Here is a 23012-nt window from a genome sequence, read left to right on the forward strand (position 1 = left end):
ACTGAATCTATCTGGAAACCTAAAAAGGTTACCCTTGTCTGAGGAATCAATGAACTTTTCGGTAAATTGATCCTCCAACCATGATCTCGAAGAAACAATACAAGTCGATTAGTATGAGATTCTGCTAAATGTGAAGACTGAGCAAGTACCAAGATATCGTCCAAATAAGGAAATACCACAATACCCTGTTCTCTGATTACAGACAGAAGGGCACCGAGAGCCTTTGTAAAAATCCTTGGAGCTGTTGCTAGGCCAAACGGCAGAGCCACAAACTGGTAATGCTTGTCTAGGAAAGAGAATCTCAGAAACTGATAGTGATCTGGATGAATTGGAATATGCAGATATGCATCCTGTAAATCTATTGTGGACATATAATGCCCTTGCTGAACAAAAGGCAGGATAGTCCTTATAGTTACCATTTTGAATGTTGGTATCCTTACATAACGATTCAATATTTTTAAATCCAGAACTGGTCTGAAGGAATTCTCCTTCTTTGGTACAATGAAGAGATTTGAATAAAACCCCAGCCCCTGTTCCAGAACTGGAACTGGCATAATTACTCCAGCCAACTCTAGATCTGAAACACATTTCAGAAATGCTTGAGCCTTCGCTGGATTTACTGGGACACGGGAAAGAAAAAATCTTTTTGCAGGAGGCCTTATCTTGAAGCCAATTCTGTACCCTTCTGAAACAATGTTCTGAATCCAAAGATTGTGAATTGAATTGATCCAAATTTCTTTGAAAAATCGTAATCTGCCCCCTACCAGCTGGGCTGGAATGAGGGCCACACCTTCATGTGGACTATGGAGCTGGCTTTGGTTTTCTAAAAGGCTTGGATTTATTCCAGACTGGAGGTGGTTTCCAAACTGATACCGCTCCTGTGGGTGAAGGATCAGGCTTTTGTTCCTTATTGTGACGAAAGGAACGAAAATGATTATTAGACCTAAATTTACCTTTAGATTTTTTATCCTGTGGTAAAAAAGTTCCTTTCCCTCCAGTAACAGTTGAGATAATAGAATCCAACTGTGAACCAAATAATTTATTACCCTGGAAAGAAAGGGAAAACAAAGTTGACTTAGAAGACATATCAGCATTCCAAGTTTTAAGCCATAAAGCTCTTCTAGCTAAAATAGCTAGAGACATATACCTGACATCAACCCTAATGATATCAAAGATGGCATCACAAATAAAGTTATTAGCATGTTGAAGAAGATTAACAATGCTATGAGAATTATGATCTGTTACTTGTTGCGCTAAATCTTCTAACCAAAAAGTTGAAGCTGCAGCAACATCCGCTAAAGATATAGCAGGTCTAAGAAGATTACCTGAACATAAGTAAGCTTTTCTTAGAAAGGATTCAATTTTCCTATCTAAAGGATCCTTAAAGGAAGTACTATCTGCCGTAGGAATAGTAGTACGTTTAGCAAGAGTAGAGATAGCCCCATCAACCTTAGGGATTTTGTCCCAAAACTCTAATCTGTCAGATGGCACAGGATATAATTGCTTAAAACGTTTAGAAGGAGTAAATGAATTACCCAAATTATTCCATTCCCTGGAGATTACTTCAGAAATAGCATCAGGGACAGAAAAAACTTCTGGAATAACTACAGGAGATTTAAAAACCTTATTTAAACGTTTAGATTTAGTATCAAGAGGACCAGAATCCTCTATTTCTAATGCAATTAAGACTTCTTTAAGTAAAGAACGAATAAATTCCATTTTGAATAAATATGAAGATTTATCAGCATCAACCTCTGAAACAGAATCCTCTGAACCAGAGGAATCATTATCAGAATCAGAATGATGATGTTCATTTAAAAATTCATCTGAAAATGAGAAGTTTTAAAAGACCTTTTACGTTTACTAGAAGGAGGAATAACAGACATAGCCTTCTTAATGGATTTAGAAACAAAATCTCTTATGTTAACAGGAACACTCTGAGTATTAGATGTTGATGGAACAACAACAGGTAATGTAACATTACTAAAGGAAATATTATCTGCATTAACAAGTTTGTCATGACATTCATTACAAACAACAGCTGGAGGAACAGATACCACAAGTTTACAGCAAATACACTTAACTTTGGTAGATCCAGCACCAGGCAGCGATTTTTCCAGAAGTATCTTCTGACTCAGGGTCAATCTGGGACATCTTGCAATATGTAATAGAAAAAAACAACATATAAAGCAAAATTGATCAAATTCCTTAAATGACAGTTTCAGGAATGGGAAAAAATGCCAGTGAACAAGCTTCTAGCAACCAGAAGCAATAAACAATGAGACTTAAATAATGTGGAGACAATAGTGACGCCCATATTTTTTAGCGCCAAAAAAGACGCCCACATTATTTGGCGCCTAAATGCTTTTGGCGCCAAAAATGACGCCACATCCGGAACGCTGACACTTTTGGCGCAAAAACCGTCAAACACGTATGACGCAGGAAACAAAGAAAATAATTTTTGCGCCAAAGAAGTCCGCGCCAAGAATGACGCAATAAAATGAAGCATTTTCAGCCCCCGCAAGCCTAACAGCCCACAGGGAAAAAAGTCAAATTTTAAGGTAAGAAAAAAATTGATTTATTCATATGCATTATCCCGAATATGAAACTGACTGTCTGAAATAAGGAACGTTGAACATCCTGAATCAAGGCAAATAAATGTTTGAATACATATATTTAGAACTTTATATAAAAGTGCCCAACCATAGCTTAGAGTGTCACAGAAAATAAGACTTACTTACCCCAGGACACTCATCTACATGTAGTAGAAAGCCAAACCAGTACTGAAACGAGAATCAGTAGAGGTAATGGTATATATGAGTATATCGTCGATCTGAAAAGGGAGGTAAGAGATGAATCTCTACGACCGATAACAGAGAACCTATGAAATAGACCCCGTAGAAGGAGATCATTGAATTCAAATAGGCAATACTCTCTTCACATCCCTCTGACATTCACTGCACGCTGAGAGGAAAACCGGGCTCCAACCTGCTGCGGAGCGCATATCAACGTAGAATCTAGCACAAACTTACTTCACCACCTCCATAGGAGGCAAAGTTTGTAAAACTGATTTGTGGGTGTGGTGAGGGGTGTATTTATAGGCATTTTGAGGTTTGGGTAACTTTGCCCCTCCTGGTAGGAATGTATATCCCATACGTCACTAGCTCATGGACTCTTGCTAATTACATGAAAGAAATGTGGGCGTCATACTTGGCGCCAGTTTTTTTACATTATTTAAGTCTCACTTTTTAGTTGCTTCTGATTTCTAGAGGCTTGTTCTGTTTGCATTTTTTCCAATACCTGAAACTGTCATTTAAGGAATTTGATAATTTTGCTTTATATGTTGTTTTTCTATTACATATTGCAAGATATTCCAAAAACTGTTCCTGTATCAGAAAATACTGTTGGATTCCTGATGACTGATATCAGTCCTACCAAAGCTAAGTTCATTTATTTTAATGTTATGAATTTTATCTTTAGCTATGGTTTGTAATAAGTTATCATGATAAACTTTTACATGCAGAGTCCATTAGTATTTATGCATTATCTATTGCTATTCTTTTTACATCTAATGTACAAGATATACCTAGGAATCTATGAGAATGTTTTTCTGATTCTATCCTAAAGGCTTTGTCTGACATCCCGCCTTCTAATAAAATTTATAGGTCTTTTTTTTAAACTTCTCATTTAGTTGATGAATTTTTAAATGACCGACAACATACTGAATTATCCTTCTCTGATGATGTTTTTTCTCATTTAGAATATACTTCATCAGATATTTGACACTAACAAATCTACTTTTTTATTTTTAAATAGAGTACATTCGTTGTTGAAAAGGTGTTGATTATATTGGATATTGAGGAGTCTAGTTCTTTTGATTTATGACTAGCTAACATTTAAATTCTGCTCATTAACCTCCTGTGGTTCCTTCAGAGGTTTTTTTTTCCCAGTTCATGATACTATGGAAAGGAATAGGCCTGGGACTTCTTTTATTCCTTCTTTAAGGTTTTTAAATTGTATCCTTTGCCGGCAGTTAGTTTAAAGTTTTGAGGAATATCCCCAAAGTTAATGGGGCTATCTCTACTCTTGCTAAACATACTACTATTCCTATAGAAAATAGTATTTATTTTTTTCCTTCAGATGGGAAACTTGTATCTTATTTAAGGAAAATTATTTTATTTCAGATCCTTTTCTTAGGCCTGCAATTTATTTGGCTGATGTTGCAAATGCTTCAACTTTCTGGTTGGATACTTTAGTGCAACAAGTATCGGATTATGATTTGTTTTAGCATTGTTAAGTTGATCAACATGCTAATAATTTCATTTGTAATGGAATCCTAATTCTTCCCCAAGTAACATGTTTATAATTGGAAGCTTTCTTCAACATGGAATGAATTTAAGCTATTTAAAAGATCAAAGTCAGCCCCCCAAATTTGCATGTAGGTGCGTTTTTTTATTCCAGCTTATGTGGTAAGGGGCAGGTTTTGACTTTTTTAAATTTGTTTGGTTCGATTCGGTCCAAACTTCTTAGATTGGGGTACTGAATAGGATTCTGAGTAAAACCGCCTGTGAGAAGTTTCTCTTGCAAGGTGTATCCAGTCCACGGATTCATCCTTTACTTGTGGGATATTCTCCTTCCCTACAGGAAGTGGCAAAGAGAGCACACAGCAGAGCTGTCCATATAGCTCCCCCTCTAGCTCCACCCCCCAGTCATTCTCTTTGCCGGCTCTAAGCACTAGGGTCTCTCTCGGGAGGGTAAAGTGAATGTGGTGTTAGAATTGTAGTTTTATTATCTTCAATCAAAAGTTTGTTATTTTTAAATGGTACCGGTTTGTACTATTTACTCTCTAGCAGAAAAGTGATGAAGATTTCTGCTGAGAGAAAAATGATTTTAGCATGTTGTAACTAAAATCCACTGCTGTTCCCACACAGGACTGAGGAGTATCAGAAAACTTCAGTTGGGGGAACAGTTTGCAGGGTAGTCTGCAATAAGGTATGTTCAGTCATTTATTTCTAGAAAAGACTGAGATAATGCTAGAAGAGACTGACAATATCCCCATGAGGGGAGGGTAAGCTATGTTCAGAGACTTAGTAAGGAATTGAATGCTTACATAACAGGGCTAATTATGCTGGTTGACACTAATTCAGGGCAATTGATTGTTTATTTAAGGAAAATATCGTTTGCAAGACACTTTGAAAGTCCTTTTGGGTTCTTTCTGGGGTTATTACCCACATGGCTATTTTTTATTCACTTAGGAGTGATTTCCTAGGCCTCACAGCTCCGGAGTAGAGTGGGAGGGGCCTAATTTCGCGCCTCAGATGCGCACTTAGAATTGCATAGAAGTTCATGCTGCTTCACATGGAGGGTCCTGCTGCTGTTTGAGGGCCTAAAAGAAGCTATATTCTCCCAAATCTGGTCCCTAAGGGCAGGTAGGGCCACAGCAGTAGTAATTTTTACCGGGTGTTGTCTTTAGGCTGCTCTGGTTTGGGCATTAAGGGGTTAATCGTTTTGATACTTGTGGTGCAATCTTATTAAGGCTTTAGGTACATACTGTGAAAATTTCAAAAGGATTGCTGCATTCTTCACTGTTTTGCAAAATTGTGTGCCTTTTTTATCTCTTAAAAGCACAGTAATGTTTTTTCAAATTGTGTTTTTTATTTGATTAAAGGGATTTCCAAGCCTGTTTGTGTATACTACTAGTCTGTTAAACATGTCTGATACCAAGGAAAATCCTTGTTCAATGTGTTTAGAAGCCATGGTGGAACCCCCTCTCAGAATGTGTCCCACTTGTACTGATATGTCTATACACTTTAAAGATCATATTGTTGCACTTAAGAATGTGGCCCAAGATGATTCTCAGACTGAAGGTAACGAGGGTAGCCCGTCTACCTCTCCCCAAGTGTCACAACCAGTTACGCCCGCTCAAGCGATGCCTAGTACCTCTAGCGCGTCTAACCCTTTTACATTACAAGACTTAGCGGCAGTCATGGATAATTCTCTTGCAGCCTTCTTATCTAAACTGCCCGTGTTACCTGCAAAGCGTGATAGCTCCGTTTTAAGAACAGATTATGAGCATTCTGACGCTTTGGTAGCCGTATCCGATATACCCTCACAACGTTCTGAAGTGGGAGTGAGGGATTTGATGTCTGAGGGAGAGGTCTCTGATTCAGGAAGGGTTCCTCCTCAGACAGATTCAGATACATTGGCTTTTAAATTTAAACTAGAAAACCTCCGCATTTGCTCAGGGAGGTATTAGCTACTCTGGATGACTGTGACCCTTTGGTGATCCCAGAGAAATTGTGTAAAATGGACAAGTACCTAGAGGTCCCTGTTTACACTGATGCATTTCCGGTCCCTAAGAGGATTGCGGATATCGTTACTAGGGAGTGGGATAGACCAGGTGTCCCCTTTGTTCCCCCTCCTGTTTTTAAGAAAATGTTATCCATATCTGACCCCATGCGGGACTCATGGCAGACGGTCCCTAAGGTGGAGGGGGCTGTTTTCTTCACTTGCTAAATGCACAACCATACCAATTGAAGACAGTTGTGCTTTTAAAGACCCTATGGATAAAAAGTTAGAGGGTTTACTTAAGAAAATTTTTGTTCAACAAGGTTTTCTTCTCCAACCTATTGCCTGCATTATTCCTGTAACCACTGCAGCTGCTTTCTGGTTTGAGCCGCTGGAAGACTCGCTCCAGACGGAGACCTCATATGAGGAAATTATGGATAGAATTAAGGCTCTAAAGCTAGCTAATTCTTTTATCACTGACGCCGCTTTCCAAATAGCTAAGCTAGCGGCAAAAAATTCAGGTTTCGCCATCCTGGATCTAAAAATTCTAAACAGATTCCTCAGAGTCCCATCATTCAAAATGGAGACCATTCGGACAATCTTACCAATGATCCAGGAAGGTCAATATATGACTACCGTGGATTTAAAGGATGCATACCTACACATTCCTATCCACAAAGATCATCACCAGTTTCTTAGGTTCGCTTTTCTGGACAAGCATTACCAGTTTGTGGCTCTTCTCTTCGGCTTAGCCACTGCTCCCAGAATTTTCACAAAGGTGCTAGGGTCCCTCCTGGCGGTGCTAAGACCGCGGGGCATAGCAGTGGCGCCTTACCTAGACGACATCTTAATTCAGGCGCCGTCTTTCCAAAGAGCCAAGTCTCACACGGAGATTGTATTGGCCTTTCTGAGGTCTCATGGGTGGAAGGTGAACATCAAAAAGAGTTCTCTTTCCCCTCTCACAAGGGTTCCCTTCCTAGGGACTCTAATAGACTCGGTAGAAATGAAAATATTTCTGACGGAGGTCAGAAAATTAAAACTCTTAACTACTTGCCGAGCTCTTCATTCCATTCCCCGGCCATCTGTAGCTCAGTGCATGGAGACAATCGGATTAATGGTAGCAGCAATGGACATAGTCCCTTTTGCGCGGATACATCTCAGACCACTGCAACTATGCATGCTCAAACAGTGGAATGGGGATTATGCAGATTTGTCTCCTCAAATTCAGTTGGATCAGGGGACCAGAGATTCTTTTCTCTGGTGGTTGTCTCAGGATCACCTGTCTCAGGGAATATGTTTCCGCAGACCAGAGTGGATCATTGTAACGACAGACGCCAGTCTGTTAGGCTGGGGTGCAGTCTGGGACTCCCTGAAAGCTCAGGGCTTATGGTCTCGGGAAGAAACTCTTCTCCCGATAAACATTCTGGAATCGAGGGCAACATTCAACGCTATTCAGGCATGGCCTCAACTAGCTGCGGCCAAATTCATCAGATTTCAGTCGGACAACATCACGACTGTAGCTTATGTCAATCATCAGGGGGGAACAAAGAGTTCCCTAGCGATGACGGAAGTAACCAAGATAATCAGGTGGGCGGAGGATCACTCCTGCCATCTCTCAGCAATTCACATCCCAGGAGTAGACAACTGGGAGGCGGATTTTCTAAGTCGTCAGACTTTTCACCCGGGGGAGTGGGAACTCCACCCGGAGGTATTTGCCCAGCTGACTCAGCAATGGGGCACTCCAGAGTTGGATCTGATGGCGTCCCGTCAGAACACCAAACTTCCTCTCTACGGGTCCAGGTCCCGGGACCCAAAGGCGGTATTGATAGATGCTCTAGCAGTGCCTTGGTCCTTCAATCTGGCTTATGTTTTCCCACCGTTTCCCCTTCTCCCTCGTCTGGTCGCCAGAATCAAGCAGGAGAAGGCTTCGGTGATTCTGATAGCGCCTGCGCGGCCACGCAGGACTTGGTATGCAGACCTAGTGGACATGTCATCTGTTCCACCATTGACACTGCCAATGAGGCAGGATCTTCTAATGCAGGGTCCGTTCAAGCATCCAAATCTAATTTCTCTACGTCTGAATGCTTGGAGATTGAACGCTTAATTCTATCAAAGCGTGGTTTCTCTGAGTCAGTTATAGATACTAGAAAGCCTGTCACCAGGAAAATCTACCATAAGATATGGCGGAAATATCTTTGTTGGTGTGAATCCAAGGGTTACTCATGGAGTAAGATTAGGATTCCCAGGATATTGTCTTTTCTCCAAGAAGGATTGGAGAAAGGATTGTCAGTTAGTTCATTAAAAGGACAGATATCTGCTCTGTCTATCCTTTTACACAAGCTTCTGGCAGAGGTACCAGACGTTCAAGCGTTTGCGCAGGCTTTCAGTCACCACTGCACCCTATGGTTTCTCCTTTTTCTTCCTAACCTTTGGTCGAATGACTGGGGGATGGAGCTAGAGGGGGAGCTATATGGACAGCTCTGCTGTGTGCTCTGTTTGCCACTTCCTGTAGGGAAGGAGAATGTCCCACAAGTAAAGGATGAATCCGTGGACTGGATACACCGCAAGAGAAAGTAATTTATCAGGTAAGCATAAATTCTGTTTTTTTTCTCTCTAGCATATTCCAGCTATTCCAGTAAAGGCTCACACTTTTCTGAAGTATGTTTCAGACCTGTATGTGTTGGGTACTTGTGAGGCACGGCTGGTTACCCGTTGGGGTCTCAAGGCGCTGCTCAGACCTGGAGTTATCTGGGGTATTCATACCAGTTCCATTTCAGGAACAGGGTTTGGGGTTTTGTTCAAAACTATTCATTGTCCCAAAGATAGAAAATCTTTTTGATTTGTCATATAAGAGTTCCTTCTTTCAGAATGGTGTTTATATTGTCTATTCTGCCTTTTTGGTCAGTAAGGGCATTATTTGTTTACAATAGATGCATATCTTCTTCTGTTTTCATTCAGATTATTTTTCATTTTCTGAGATTCTTTTTTTTTTTTGACAAGCATTACCAATTTGTTGCTTTCCCTTCTGGTCTAGCGACAGCTCTGATAATCTTTTCAAGGTTCTCAGTGTTTCCTTATTTGGACGATCTCGTGGTACTGGCTCAGTGTTTTCGTTCTGCAGAATCTCATGCGATTCAACTTTTGTTGTTTCTTCTTAGACATGGTTGGAGGATCTTTTTATCAAAAGATCCTTGGTTGCTCAGACAAGGGTCACCTTTTTTAGGTTTCCAGATAGATTGTGTCAATGTCTTTGTCTCTAACAGACAGGAGACAATTATATTAGGTTCAGTTTGTCGGAACCTTCAGTCTCTATTATTTCCTTCAGTAGCTATATGCATGGAAGTTTTAGGTCTCATAGCTGCAGCATTGGATTCAATTCCCTTTGCTCATTTTCATATGAAACCTTTCCAGTTTTTTATGCTGAATTAATGGTGCAGGGATTCTAGGATATCATTTTTAATATCTTTGAATTCCAATGTTCAACTATCTTTGACTTGGTGGTTAGATCACCATCATATAGTTCTACGGGTCTCTTCGATTCATCCAACCTGGACCTTGATCACTACAGATGCAAGTCTTTTAGGTTGGGAGGCTGTCTGGGGATCTCTGTCAGCACAAGGGGTTTGGAAATCTCAGGAGGCGAGATTACCATTCAATATTTTGGAACTCTGTGCATTCTCAGAGTTCGTCAGTTTTGGCTTCTTTTTGAAGAGAGAGACGTTATTGTTTTTCAGACAGACAATGTCACAACTGTGGCATATGTCAATCATCAGGGTGGGACTCTCAGTCCTTAGGCTGTGAAAGAAGTATCTCGGATACTTGCTTGGGCTAAATCTAGCTCCTGTCTAATTTCTGCGGTCTATATCCCAGGTTTAGACAATTGGGAAGCAGATTATCTCTGTCAATCAAGCTTTACATCTGGAAGAATGGTCTCTTTAGCCAGATGTGTTTTTTCAAATTGTTCTGATGTGAGGGTTTCCAGTAATAGTTCTGATTGCATCTCATCTAAACAAGAAAACTTCCCAGGTACCTATTCAGGTCCGGGGGTCCTCAGGCGGAAACAGTGTATGCATTGACACTTCCTTGGAGTTATCAATCTGCCTATATTTTTGCTCCTTCTGGTTCTTCTTTTTAAGAGTGATTTTTCAAAATCATCATGGAGCAATCGTTTGTGCTGCTGGTGGCTCCAGCATGGCCGTTCAGGTTTTGGTATATGGTTCTTGTTCGGATGTCCAGTTGCCAACCTTGGTCACTTCCATTTAGGCCAGACCTTAAGATTCGTTTTTTCCGTCAGGAAATCAAATTATTAAATTTGATGGTATGAAAATTAAAACGCTTAGTGCTTAGTCATAGAGGTTTCTCTGACTCAGTGATTAATACTATGTTGCAGGTTCGTAAATCTCTGTCTAGAAAGATTTATCATCGAGTTTGGAAGACTTACATTTTATGATGCTCATCTCATAATTTCTCTTGGCATTCTTTTAGAATTCCTAGGATTTTATAGTTTCTTCATAAGGTTTTGTCTGCAAGTTCGTTGAAAGGACAAATCTCTGCTCTTTCTGTGTGCTGTTTCACAGAAAAAATTGCTAATCTTTCTGATATTCATTGTTTTGTTCAGGCTTTGGTTCGTATCAAGCCTGTCATTAAGCCAATTTCTCCTCCTTGGAGTCTTAATTTGGTTCTGAGGGCTTAACAGACTCTTCCGTTTGAGCATATGCATTCTTTGGACATTGAATTACTTTCATGGAAAGTATTGTTCCTTTTGGCCATCTCTTCTGCTAGAAGAGTTTTTGAATTTTCTGCTCTTTCTTGTGAGTTTCCTTTTCTGATTTTTCATCAAGATAAGGTGGTTTTGCGGTCTTTATTTAAATTTTTACCTCAAGTTGTGAATTCTAACAACATTAATGGAGGAATTATTGTTCCTTCCTTGTGTCATAAATCCTAAGAATTCTTTGGAAAGATCCTTACATTCTTTGGATGTGGTCAGAGTTTTGAAATATTAAGTTGAAGCTACTAAGATTTCAGAAAGACTACTAGTCTATTTGTTATATTTTCTGGTTTTAGGAAAGTTCAGAAGGCTTCTGCCATTTCTTTGGCGTCTTGGTTAAAGCTTTTGATTCATCATGCTTATGTGGAGTCGGGTAAATCCCCGCCTCAAAGGATTACGGCTCATTCTACTAGGTCAGTTTCTACTTCCTGGGCTTTTAAGAATGAAGCTTCTGTTGATCAGATTTGCAAAGCAGCAACTTGGTCTTCTTTGCATACTTTTACTAAATTCTACCATTTAGATGTTTTTTCTTCTTCAGAAGCAATTTTTGGTAGAAAAGTACTTCAGGCAGCTGTTTCAGTCTGATTCTTCTGCTTATAATTTCAGTTTTTTTCATTATAAAGATTAAAACTTTTGATTTGGGTTGTGGATTGTTTTTTCAGCGGAATTGTCTGTCTTTATATTATCCCTCCCTCTCTAGTGACTCTTGCGTGGAGTTCCACATCTTGGGTATTTGCTATCCCATACGTCACTAGCTCATGGACTCTTGCCAATTACATGAAAGAAAACATAATTTATGTAAGAACTTACCTGATAAATTCATTTCTTTCATATTGGCAAGAGTCCATGAGACCCACCCTTTTTTGTGGTGGTTATGATTTTTTTGTATAAAGCACAATTATTCCAATTCCTTGTTGATGCTTTCGCTCCTTTCTTATCACCCCACTTCTTGGCTATTCGTTAAACTGAATTGTGGGTGTGGTGAGGGGTGTATTTATAGGCATTTTGAGGTTTGGGAAACTTTGCCCCTCCTGGTAGGAATGTATATCCCATACGTCACTAGCTCATGGACTCTTGCCAATATGAAAGAAATGAATTTATCAGGTAAGTTCTTATATAAATTATGTTTTTGGCATCCATTTTTTGGAGGTCAAAGTGTGTTGATATCAACATAACGGATGGATGCAAAATGACATTGAAACCGGAAGTGACAATACCGGAAGTCACTATACCGGAAATTACAGAATATAGGAAAACCGGAAGTGACACATGACCAGAATGAGTTTAAATATCCAAAGTTAGGAACAATAGAGAGATCCTTAAAAAAGCCATTGAAAATGGCGAAACACGTGTCATTTTGAAAGGAAAGTACATCATGGTATTTTTTGAGACTTTGACCCATCTATTGGTCCTAGAGGAACTGGTCTAGCCGTATTTGCTGTGTACAATTATATAGACAGTATGGGACTCATGGTATATGGGGGGTTCTCGTTATCATAGTTTGTTAGCCCTTGTTTTTAAACCATTTTATTGTTTTTACTTGTATGTATTAAATACTTTCATCCCATATCTGGCTACGCTTCAACATATCACAGAATTGGCTGTGTATGAGCATTTAAATAATATGGTACACTTGGAAAAGAGCATAACGCTTCATCAGATGTGAGTACAAACTTGGCGTTTTTGTTTTGTTTTTTTGGAGATAAATACTTCTCATAAAATATTATAATGCACTATTATTGCCTTTCTCTATGAAGACAATTTGAAGGACTTGATTTTGGATTATATATCCTTTTATTAATCATGTTTTCAAGTGTGCATCTATGATATGTGTGTGAGGGGTGTGAGTTACAGGTGAGTGTGAACGTATGATGTGTGTGAGGTATGTGAGTTGCAGGTGAGTGTGCTCGTTTGATGTTTGCGAGCAGTGTGAGTTACAGGTGAGTGTGCACATGTGTGAGGGATGTGAGTTACAGGCGAGTGTGCACGTATATGTGTGTGAGGGATGTGACTTACAGGTGAGCATGAACGTATGATGTGTGTGAGTTACAGGTAAGTTTGGATGTATGAGGTTGTGAGTTACAGGTGAGTGTGCACGTATAATGTGTGTGTGAGGGGTGCGAGTTACAGGTAAGTGTGCACGTATGAGGGGTGTGTGAGGGGTGCGAGTTACAGGTAAGTGTGCACGTATGAGGGGTGTGAGTTACAGGTAAGTTTAGATGTATGAGGTTGTGAGTTAAAGGCAAGTGTGCAGGTATGATGTGTGTGAGGGGTGTGAGCCACAGGTTACAATGAATGTATGATGTGTGTGTGAGGCACACAGGTTATCGGTTAGTGCACACGTATGTTTTAATTTAGGTATGTAGGTTTCAGGTGAGTGTTGTGTCCAAACCTACATTTTTAGCTTAAAAGATAAAATAATTCAAGAATAAGAAGAAAAGATACCAGTCTGTCTACCTTGTGCTATTGTCTGTGTCTAGGAAATATGGAAAAAAAAAAAGGTTTTATGGTAAAGTTATAAAAACTAGATCATGTGATATAAAAACTGAATCTGTTTTATTTGTACAGATGAAGATAACGTTGATGTAATGAAATTTGTCATAACAGAAGATATATGTGTGAGGCAACAGCTGGGAGCAACAGATGAGACCAGAGACATCATCAAACGAGGTAAGTATGCACGTGTTGTTGTGTCTAAGGGACCTGGTTTATAGATCAGGGTTCATGTGTGTTGTGCCTGAGGGACCTGGTTTATAGATCAGTGTGCACGTGTGTTGTGTCTGAAGCACACAAGATACAGGTGAGTGTGCACGTGTGTCATGTCTTAACTTCTCTTTTAGCCAAAAACATGTAAGCTATTTGAAGTGAATGTAAATTCAGATGAATCGGTGCCCGGTTTTTAATAATCCTATTAAAAACAAGGGTACTTTAATTCATCAAAATTTACATTTCACTTGTTTTCTTCAAATACTTACCTTTTATTCCTGACAGCCACTGCAGCGCTTCCTCCGCCCGTCGCAAGCCCTCTTTGCGGGTCCAAAATGACGAATCCGGAGGAGAAAGCCGGATTCGTCATTTCTGATGTATGAAGAGGCTTTCGACGACCGGGGGAATCGCTGGAATGGCTATGAAGATTAAAAGGTAAGTATTTGAAGAAAAAGAATGAAGTGTAAATTTTGATTAATTAAAGTGCCCTTGTTTTTAATAGGATTATTAAAAACCGGGCACCGATTCATCTGAATTTACATTCACAATAAGAGAATAGAGGGAAAGTACCAAAATGTGTCTTTCTTCTACAAGATATGACAAGTCCACGGATTTCATCCTTACTTGTGGGATTTATCCTCCTGCTAACAGGAAGTGGCAAAGAGCACCACAGCAGAGCTGTATATATAGCTCCTCCCTTCCCTCCACCCCCAGTCATTCTCTTTGCCTGTGTTTGTAATAGGAAGAAAAGAAATAAAGTGAGGTGTTAGTTTTAGTTTCTTCAATCAAGAATTTTTTTTTTTTTAAATGGTACCGGTGTGTACTATTTTTCCTCAGGGAGAAATTATCAGTCTGGATTCCCAAGAGGAATGAAGAGATCCTTTTTTCTCCCATGAGGTTGATGATCTTAGCAGACGTTACTAAGATCCATTCTGGTTCCCACAGAGTTCTGAAGGTAGTGCAAGAGAAATCTTCAGTGTGGAGACCGGTGTCATGCTACAAGCAGCATTAAGGTATGTTCAGTCTTTTTATTTCTCTTGTAAGGTGTATCCAGTCCACGGATCATCCATTACTTGTGGGATATTCTTATTCCCAACAGGAAGTTGCAAGAGGACACCCACAGCAGAGCTGTTATATAGCTCCTCCCCTAACTGCCATATCCAGTCATTCTCTTGCAACTCTCAACAAGCATGGAGGTAGTAAGAAAGAGTGGTGAAAAATAGTTCGTTTTTTTTTCTTCAATCAAAAGTTTGTTATTTTTAAATGGTACCGGAGTTGTACTATTTTATCTCAGGCAGTAAATAGAAGAAGAATCTGCCTGAGTTTTCTATGATCTTAGCAGGTTGTAACTAAGATCCATTGCTGTTCTCACATATGTCTGAGGAGAGAGGTAACTTCAGCGGGAGAATGGAGTGCAGTTTACTCTGCTATGAGGTATGTGCAGTTACAATTTTTTCTAGAATTGGAAATGCTAGAAAATGCTGCTGATACCGGATTAATGTAAGTTAAGCCTGAATACAGGGATTTAATAGCGACTGGTATCATGCTTACTCTCAGGGGTAATACCCTAATAAAAATGCAATATAAAACATTTGCTGGCATGTTTAATCGTTTTTATATATGCTTTGGTGATAAAACTTTATTGGGGCCTAGTTTTTTCCACATGGCTGGCTTTATTTTTGCCTAGAAACAGTTTCCTGAGGCTTTCCAGTGTTGTAGTATGAGTGGGAGGGGCCTATTTTAGCGCTTTTTTTGCGCAGTTAAAATTACAGACTGAGACATCCAGTTTTCCTCAGAAGTCCCCTGAATGCTATAGGACATCTCTAAAGGGCCTAAAGTCGTTTATTGGGGAAGGTAGGGCCACAGCAGAGCTGTGGCAGTTTGTTGGGACTGTTAAAAAACGTCTATCGTTTTTTGAACTAAGGGGTTAATCGCATGTGGGTGCAATGCTCTGTTAGCTTATTACATACACTGTAAACATTTCGTTTGATTTACTGCCTTTTTTCACTGTTTTTCAAATTTTGACAAAATTTGTTTCTCTTAAAGGCACAGTACCGTTTTTTATATTTGCTTGTTAACTTAATTTAAAGTGTTTTCCAAGCTTGCTAGTCTCATTGCTAGTCTGTACAAACATGTCTGACATAGAGGAAACTCCTTGTTCATTATGTTTAAAAGCCATGGTGGAACCCCCTCTTAGAATGTGTACCAAATGTACTGATTTCACTTTAAAGGGCCACTGTAAGTAAATATTTTCTATGCCTGTTACTAACTAACTACCCCAAATACGCTTTTTATCAATAGCATTTCATTAACATATCTCTACCGTATATCAGAAATCTTGTCTGCAAATTTAATTGTTTTCCAAACCCACTCCGTGGGTATCCTTTGCTCTGTACCAATCCGTTTACAATACCTAGGTTTCAAAATGGCGCTTTAAACACAAAGTTATTGGTTTAAGTATTTTGAACATGCAGTGCTGAAAATAGTGGGCAGGATAACGTGACATCATCGGCGAATAAAAGATATCACTTTTAGAACGTTATGAAACTTCGTTTTGGAGAAAATATAGGTCAATAGGTTTTAATTAATGTTTATTAACTTTAATATGTTAGTAGTTTAGCTTAAAAATTATAACAGAAAATAATCCTTTAAGCAATAAAGATCATATTCTGTCTTTAAAAAATTTATCACCAGAGGAATCTGACGAGGGGGAAGTTATGCCGACTAACTCTCCCCACGTGTCAGATCCTTTGACTCCCGCTCAAGGGACTCACGCTCAAATGGCGCCAAGTACATCTAGGGCGCCCATAGCGATTACTTTACAAGACATGGCGGCAGTCATGGATAATACACTGTCAGCGGTATTAGCCAGACTACCTGAATTTAGAGGTAAGCGAGATAGCTCTGGGGTTAGACGAAATGCAGAGCATACTGACGCTTTAAGAACCATGTCTGATACTGCCTCACAATATGCAGAAGCTGAGGAAGGAGAGCTTCAGTCTGTGGGTGATGTTTCTGACTCAGGAAAGATACCTGATTCTGATATTTCAACATTTAAATTTAAGCTTGAACACCTCCGTGTATTGCTCAGGGAGGTTTTAGCAACTCTGAATGACTGTGACACAATTGCAGTGCCAGAGAAATTGTGTAGACTGGATAAATACTATGCAGTGCCGGTGTGTACTGATGTTTTTCCAATACCTAAAAGGTTTACAGAAATTATTACTAAGGAATTGGATAGACCAGGTGTGCCGTTCTCTCCTGTCACTGCTGCTGCGGCGTTCTGGTTTGAGTCTCTGGAAGAGGCTTTACAGGTAGCGACTCCATTGGATGACATACTTGGCAAGCTTAGAGCACTTAAGCTAGCCAATTCTTTTGTTTCTGATGCCATTGTTCATTTGACTAAACTAACGGCTAAGAATTCTGGTTTTGCTATACAGGCGCGCAGGGCGCTATGGCTTAAATCATGGTCAGCTGACGTGACTTCAAAATCTAAGCTGCTTAACATTCCCTTCAAGGGGCAGACCCTATTCGGGCCTGGTTTGAAGGAGATTATTGCTGATATCACTGGAGGAAAAGGTCATGCCCTTCCTCAGGACAGGTCCAAATCAAGGGCCAAACAGTCTAATTTTCGTGTCTTTCGAAACTTCAAGGCAGGTGCGGCATCAACTTCCTCTAATGCAAAACAAGAGGTCACTTTTGCTCAGTCTAAGACAGTCTGGAGGCCAAACCAGACCTGGAACAAAGGTAAGCAGGCCAAAAAGCCTGCTGCTGCCTCTAAGACAGCATGAAGGAACGGCCCCCTATCCGGTAACGGATCTAGTAGGGGGCAGACTTTCACTCTTTGCCCAGGCGTGGACAAGAGATGTTCAGGATCCCTGGGCGTTGGAAATTATATCCCAGGGATATCTTCTGGACTTCAAAGCTTCCACCCCAAAAGGGAGATTTCACCTTTCACAATTATCTGCAAACCAGATAAAGAGAGAGGCATTCTTACACTGTGTACGAGACCTCCTAGTTATGGGAGTGATCCATCCAGTTCCAAAGGAGGAACAGGGACAGGGTTTTTACTCAAATCTGTTTGTGGTTCCCAAAAAAGAGGGAACCTTCAGACCAATTTTGGATCTAAATATCCTAAACAAATTCCTCAGAGTTCCATCACTCAAGATGGAAACTATTCGTACCATCCTACCCATGATCCAGGAGGGTCAATATATGACTACAGTGGATCTAAAGGATGCTTATCTTCACATTCCGATACACAAAGATCATCATCGGTTTCTCAGGTTTGCCTTTCTAGACAGGCATTACCAGTTTGTAGCTCTTCCCTTTGGATTAGCTACAGCCCCAAGAATCTTTACGAAGGTTCTAGGGTCGCTTCTGGCGGTCCTAAGGCCGCGGGGCATAGCAGTGGCCCCTTATTTTGACGACATCCTGATAAAGGCGTCAAACTTCCAAATTGCCAAGTCTCATACGGACGTAGTACTGGCATTTCTGAGGTCGCATGGGTGGAAAGTGAACGAGGAAAAGAGTTCTCTAATCCCCACTCTCAAGAGTTTCCTTCCTAGGGACTCTGATAGATTCTGTAGAAATGAAAATTTACCTGATGGAGTCCAGGTTATCAAAGCTTCTAAATTCCTGCCGGGTTCTTCATTCCATTCCGCGCCCTTCGGTGGCTCAGTGTATGGAAGTTATCGGCTTAATGGTAGCGGCAATGGACATAGTGCCGTTTGCACGCTTACATCTCAGACCGCTGCAACTATGTATGCTCAGTCAGTGGAACTGGGATTACACAGATTTGTCCCCTCTACTAAATCTGGATCAAGAGACCAGGGATTCTCTTCTCTGGTGGCTATCTCTGGTCCATCTGTCCAAAGGTATGACCTTTCGCAGGCCAGATTGGACAATTGTAACAACAGATGCCAGCCTTCTAGGTTGGGGTGCAGTCTGGAACTCCCTGAAGACTCAGGGATCGTGGACTCAGGAGGAGACTATCCTTCCAATAAATATTCTGGAACTGAGAGCGATATTCAATGCTCTTCAGGCTTGGCCTCAGTTAGCGACAATGAGGTTCATCAGATTTCCTTCGGACAACATCACGACTGTGGCTTACATCAACCATCAAGGGGGAACAAGGAGTTCCCTAGCGATGTTAGAAGTCTCAAAGATAATTAGCTGGGCAGAGATTCACTCTTGCCACCTATCAGCTATCCATATCCCAGGTGTAGAGAACTGGGAGGCGGATTTTCTAAGTCGACAGACTTTTCATCCGGGGGAGTGGGAACTCCATCCGGAGGTGTTTGCACAATTGATTCATCGTTGGGGCAAACCAGAACTGGATCTCATAGCGTCTCGCCAGAACGCCAAGCTTCCTTGTTATGGATCCAGGTCCAGGGATCCCAAGGCGACGCTGCTAGATGCTCTAGCAGCGCCCTGGTCTTTCAACCTGGCTTATGTGTTTCCACCGTTTCCTCTGCTCCCTCGACTGATTGCCAAGATCAAGCAGGAGAGAGCATCAGTGATTTTGATAGCGCCTGCGTGGCCACGCAGGACCTGGTATGCAGATCTAGTGGACATGTCATCCTTTCCACCATGGACTCTGCCTCTGAGACAGGACCTTCTACTTCAGGGTCCTTTCCACCATCCAAATCTAATTTCTCTGAGACTGACTGCATGGAGATTGAACGCTTGATTTTATCAAAGCGTGGCTTCTCCGAGTCAGTCATTGATACCTTAATACAGGCACGAAAGCCTGTCACCAGGAAAATTTATCATAAGATATGGCGTAAATATCTTTATTGGTGTGAATCCAAGGGTTACTCATGGAGTAAGGTCAGGATTCCCAGGATATTATCCTTTCTCCAAGAAGGTTTGGAAAAAGGATTGTCAGCTAGTTCCTTAAAGGGACAGATTTCTGCTCTGTCTATTCTTTTGCACAAGCGTCTGGCAGATGTTCCAGACGTTCAGGCATTTTGTCAGGCTTTAGTTAGAATCAAGCCTGTGTTTAAACCTGTTGCTCCTCCATGGAGCTTAAATTTGGTTCTTAAGGTTCTTCAAGGAGTTCCGTTTGAACCTCTTCATTCTATAGATATCAAACTTTTATCTTGGAAAGTTCTTTTTTTGGTAGCTATTTCCTCGGCTCGCAGAGTCTCCGAGTTATCTGCCTTACAATGTGATTCTCCTTATCTGATTTTCCATACGGATAAGGGAGTCCTACGTACCAAACCTGGGTTTTTACCTAAGGTGGTATCTAACAAGAATATCAATCAAGAGATTGTTGTTCCGTCTTTGTGTCCTAATCCTTCTTCAAAGAAGGAATATCTATTACACAATCTGGACGTGGTTCGTGCTTTAAAGTTTTACTTACAAGCTACTAAAGATTTCCGTCAAACATCTGCTTTGTTTGTTATCTACTCTGGACAGAGGAGAGGTCAAAAGGCTTCGGCAACCTCTCTTTCTTTTTGGCTAAGAAGCATAATCCGCTTAGCCTATGAGACTGCTGGACAGCAGCCTCCTGAAAGGATTACAGCTCATTCTACTAGAGCTGTGGCTTCCTCTTGGGCTTTTAAAAATGAGGCTTCTGTTGAACAGATTTGCAAGGCGGCGACTTGGTCTTCGCTTCATACCTTTTCAAAATTCTACAAATTTGATACTTTTGCTTCTTCGGAGGCTATTTTTGGGAGAAAGGTTTTACAGGCAGTGGTACCTTCCGTTTAAGTACCTGCCTTGTCCCTCCCTTCATCCGTGTACTTTAGCTTTGGTATTGGTATCCCACAAGTAATGGCTGATCCGTGGACTGGATACACCTTACAAGAGAAAACACAATTTATGCTTACCTGATAAATTTATTTCTCTTGTGGTGTATCCAGTCCACGGCCCGCCCTGTCATTTTAAGGTAGGTAATTTTTAAATTTAAACTACAGTCACCACTGCACCCTATGGTTTCTCCTTTCTTGGCTTGTTTTCGGTCGAATGACTGGATATGGCAGTTAGGGGAGGAGCTATATAACAGCTCTGCTGTGGATGTCCTCTTGCAACTTCCTGTTGGGAATGAGAATATCCCACAAGTAATGGATGATCCGTGGACTGGATACACCACAAGAGAAATAAATTTATCAGGTAAGCATAAATTGTGTTTTTCTGAGGAGACTGGTTATATCAAAAATGGCTGACATTATTCCCTGTAGGGGAAGGGGTAGGCAGTAGACATATAGGGACTATGGGTTACTGAACTTACTGGTGCATACATAATAATAATTACTTTGAAAGTTTATTAAGGGATTGACACTGGGAGAGGCAGCTGTATTTATACTATGTTTATCAAGGCAGCAGGCAGGCATAACGACTATGTGTTTTTGTGACTTGGGGACCACATGGCTATGAAAACCGCTTTCCATGCGGTTAGGGAGACTGTAGATACGACGCCCATGGTGGGCGGGGCCTATTTCGCGCGCTCAGACGCGTAGTTTCTCCTAACTAGAAGGCAGCAGACACTAGCTCCGGTGGGGCCAAAAGTGGATAATCAATCACCGGATCGTTGTTGATTCAATTTGTAGTATTCAGGGGCAAGAAGGAGATGCAGGGGCTGTTATCCTTGTTTAAAGTTTTTTTTACCATATATAAAAAGTTTTTTACAAGGTGATTTAGCTTATTTTTTTAGTGCATTACAGTAAAATTGTTGCGCTTTTAATATTTAAAGGCGCAGTACATATTTTTCTGAACTTTGTTTAATTCACTATTAAAGGTTAATTACGACTATTGTGGCTATTGCTAGTCTGTTAAACATGTCTGAACTTGAGGAAACTCCTTGTTCTATGTGTTTAAAAGCCATTGTGGAACCCCCTCTTACTTTGTGTACCTCTTGTACTGAAAGGGCTTACAATGTAAAAAGCATATTTTATGTAAAGAAAGTGTGCCTAAGGATGATTCTCAGTCTGAAGAGAATCAGATTACCAGTGTTACAGGGTAAACGCAGTAGGACAGGAATCAATGTAAACACCGAGTCCTCTGATGCTTTGTTGGCTATTTCCGATGTGCCCTCACAGGGATCTGAGTTGGGGGTCAGGGAAATTTTGTCTGAGGGAGAACTTTCAGAACCAGGTAGTTTGTAACCTCAGACAGATTTGGACTTTATGTACTTTAAATTTAAGCTAGAACACCTCCGCCTGTTGCTTCGGGAGGTCTTAGCGACTCTGGATGACTGTGACCCTTTTATGGTACCACCAGAGAAATTGTGTAAAATGGACAAATATCTAGAAGTACCCGCTTACACTGATGTTTTTCCGGTTCCTAAGAGAATTTCGGAGATTATTAAGGAGGAGTGGGACAGACCGGGTATATCGTTCTCTCCTCCTCCTAATTTTAAGAAAATGTATCCCATATCAGACACCATTCGGGACTCTTGGCAGACTGTCCCTAAGGTGGAGGGAGTTATATCTACCCTGACCAAGCGTACAACTATTCCTATTGAGGACAGCTTTGCTTTCAAAGACCCTATGGATAAAAAATTAGAGGGTCTTCTAAAGAAGTTATTTATTCATCAGGGTTTCCTTTTACAACCAACAGCCTGCATTGTTCCAGTGACTACTGCAGCGGCTTTCTGGTTTGATGCTCTAGAAGAGTCTCTTAAGGTCTTTAAGCTCTTTAGAGGATATTTTAGATAGAATTAAGGCTCTCAAGCTAGCTAATTCTTTTATTACAGATGCCGCCTTTCAAATTGCTAAGATGGCGGCTAAGAATGCAGGATTTGCCATTTTAGCGCGTTGAGCGTTATGGTTAAAATTGTGGTCTGCTGATGTATCATCTAAGTCAAAGCTCTTGGCTATTCCTTTCAAGGGTAAGACACTATTCGGTAGTTATATAAATATAAAGAGAGAGTATACATTGTAGTTTTAATTATGTCCCCAACTCAAATTATACTGTATATCTTACAGGGAAGTAGAGTATATCAACCCTGTGTAGAGAGAGTCAATCTCTTAACTAATTGATAGGCAGGGGGGTGCTCAATATCCTAGCATAAATATAGATAAATATGAAGAGAAAAATGGATATGTCAGAGCACACAGTGTAGCCACAAATTAAGGTAATGTGTAAGTGAGTTGGCTGGGAGCGAGCCAAGTATAATAAAATATAACTTTTAATATTACATGTTAAAATAAAACTGGTGGAAAATTCCACATATACAGTGCAGAGTTAAAAACAGTTAAAATGAAAACTGAATGCTAAGATGCCCAGGTAACCACCTATAATG

At 40.5% G+C, this 23012-nt stretch overlaps 1 protein-coding gene across 2 annotated transcripts in view; it reads left to right on the forward strand.

Annotated features, from left to right (window-relative positions):
- Positions 1 to 23012, forward strand: part of LOC128657396 (zinc finger protein OZF) — a 243339-nt gene that overhangs the window by 110578 nt on the left and 109749 nt on the right. For both annotated transcript variants that reach the window (XM_053711729.1, XM_053711730.1), the window contains one exon: positions 13625 to 13726. In XM_053711729.1, the coding sequence (XP_053567704.1) occupies positions 13625 to 13726 (102 nt within the window). The remainder of the gene's footprint in view (positions 1 to 13624; positions 13727 to 23012) is intronic.

The sequence above is a fragment of the Bombina bombina genome, chromosome 4 (genome assembly GCF_027579735.1).
Source record: "Bombina bombina isolate aBomBom1 chromosome 4, aBomBom1.pri, whole genome shotgun sequence".
In the NCBI taxonomy this organism is placed as follows: domain Eukaryota; kingdom Metazoa; phylum Chordata; class Amphibia; order Anura; family Bombinatoridae; genus Bombina; species Bombina bombina.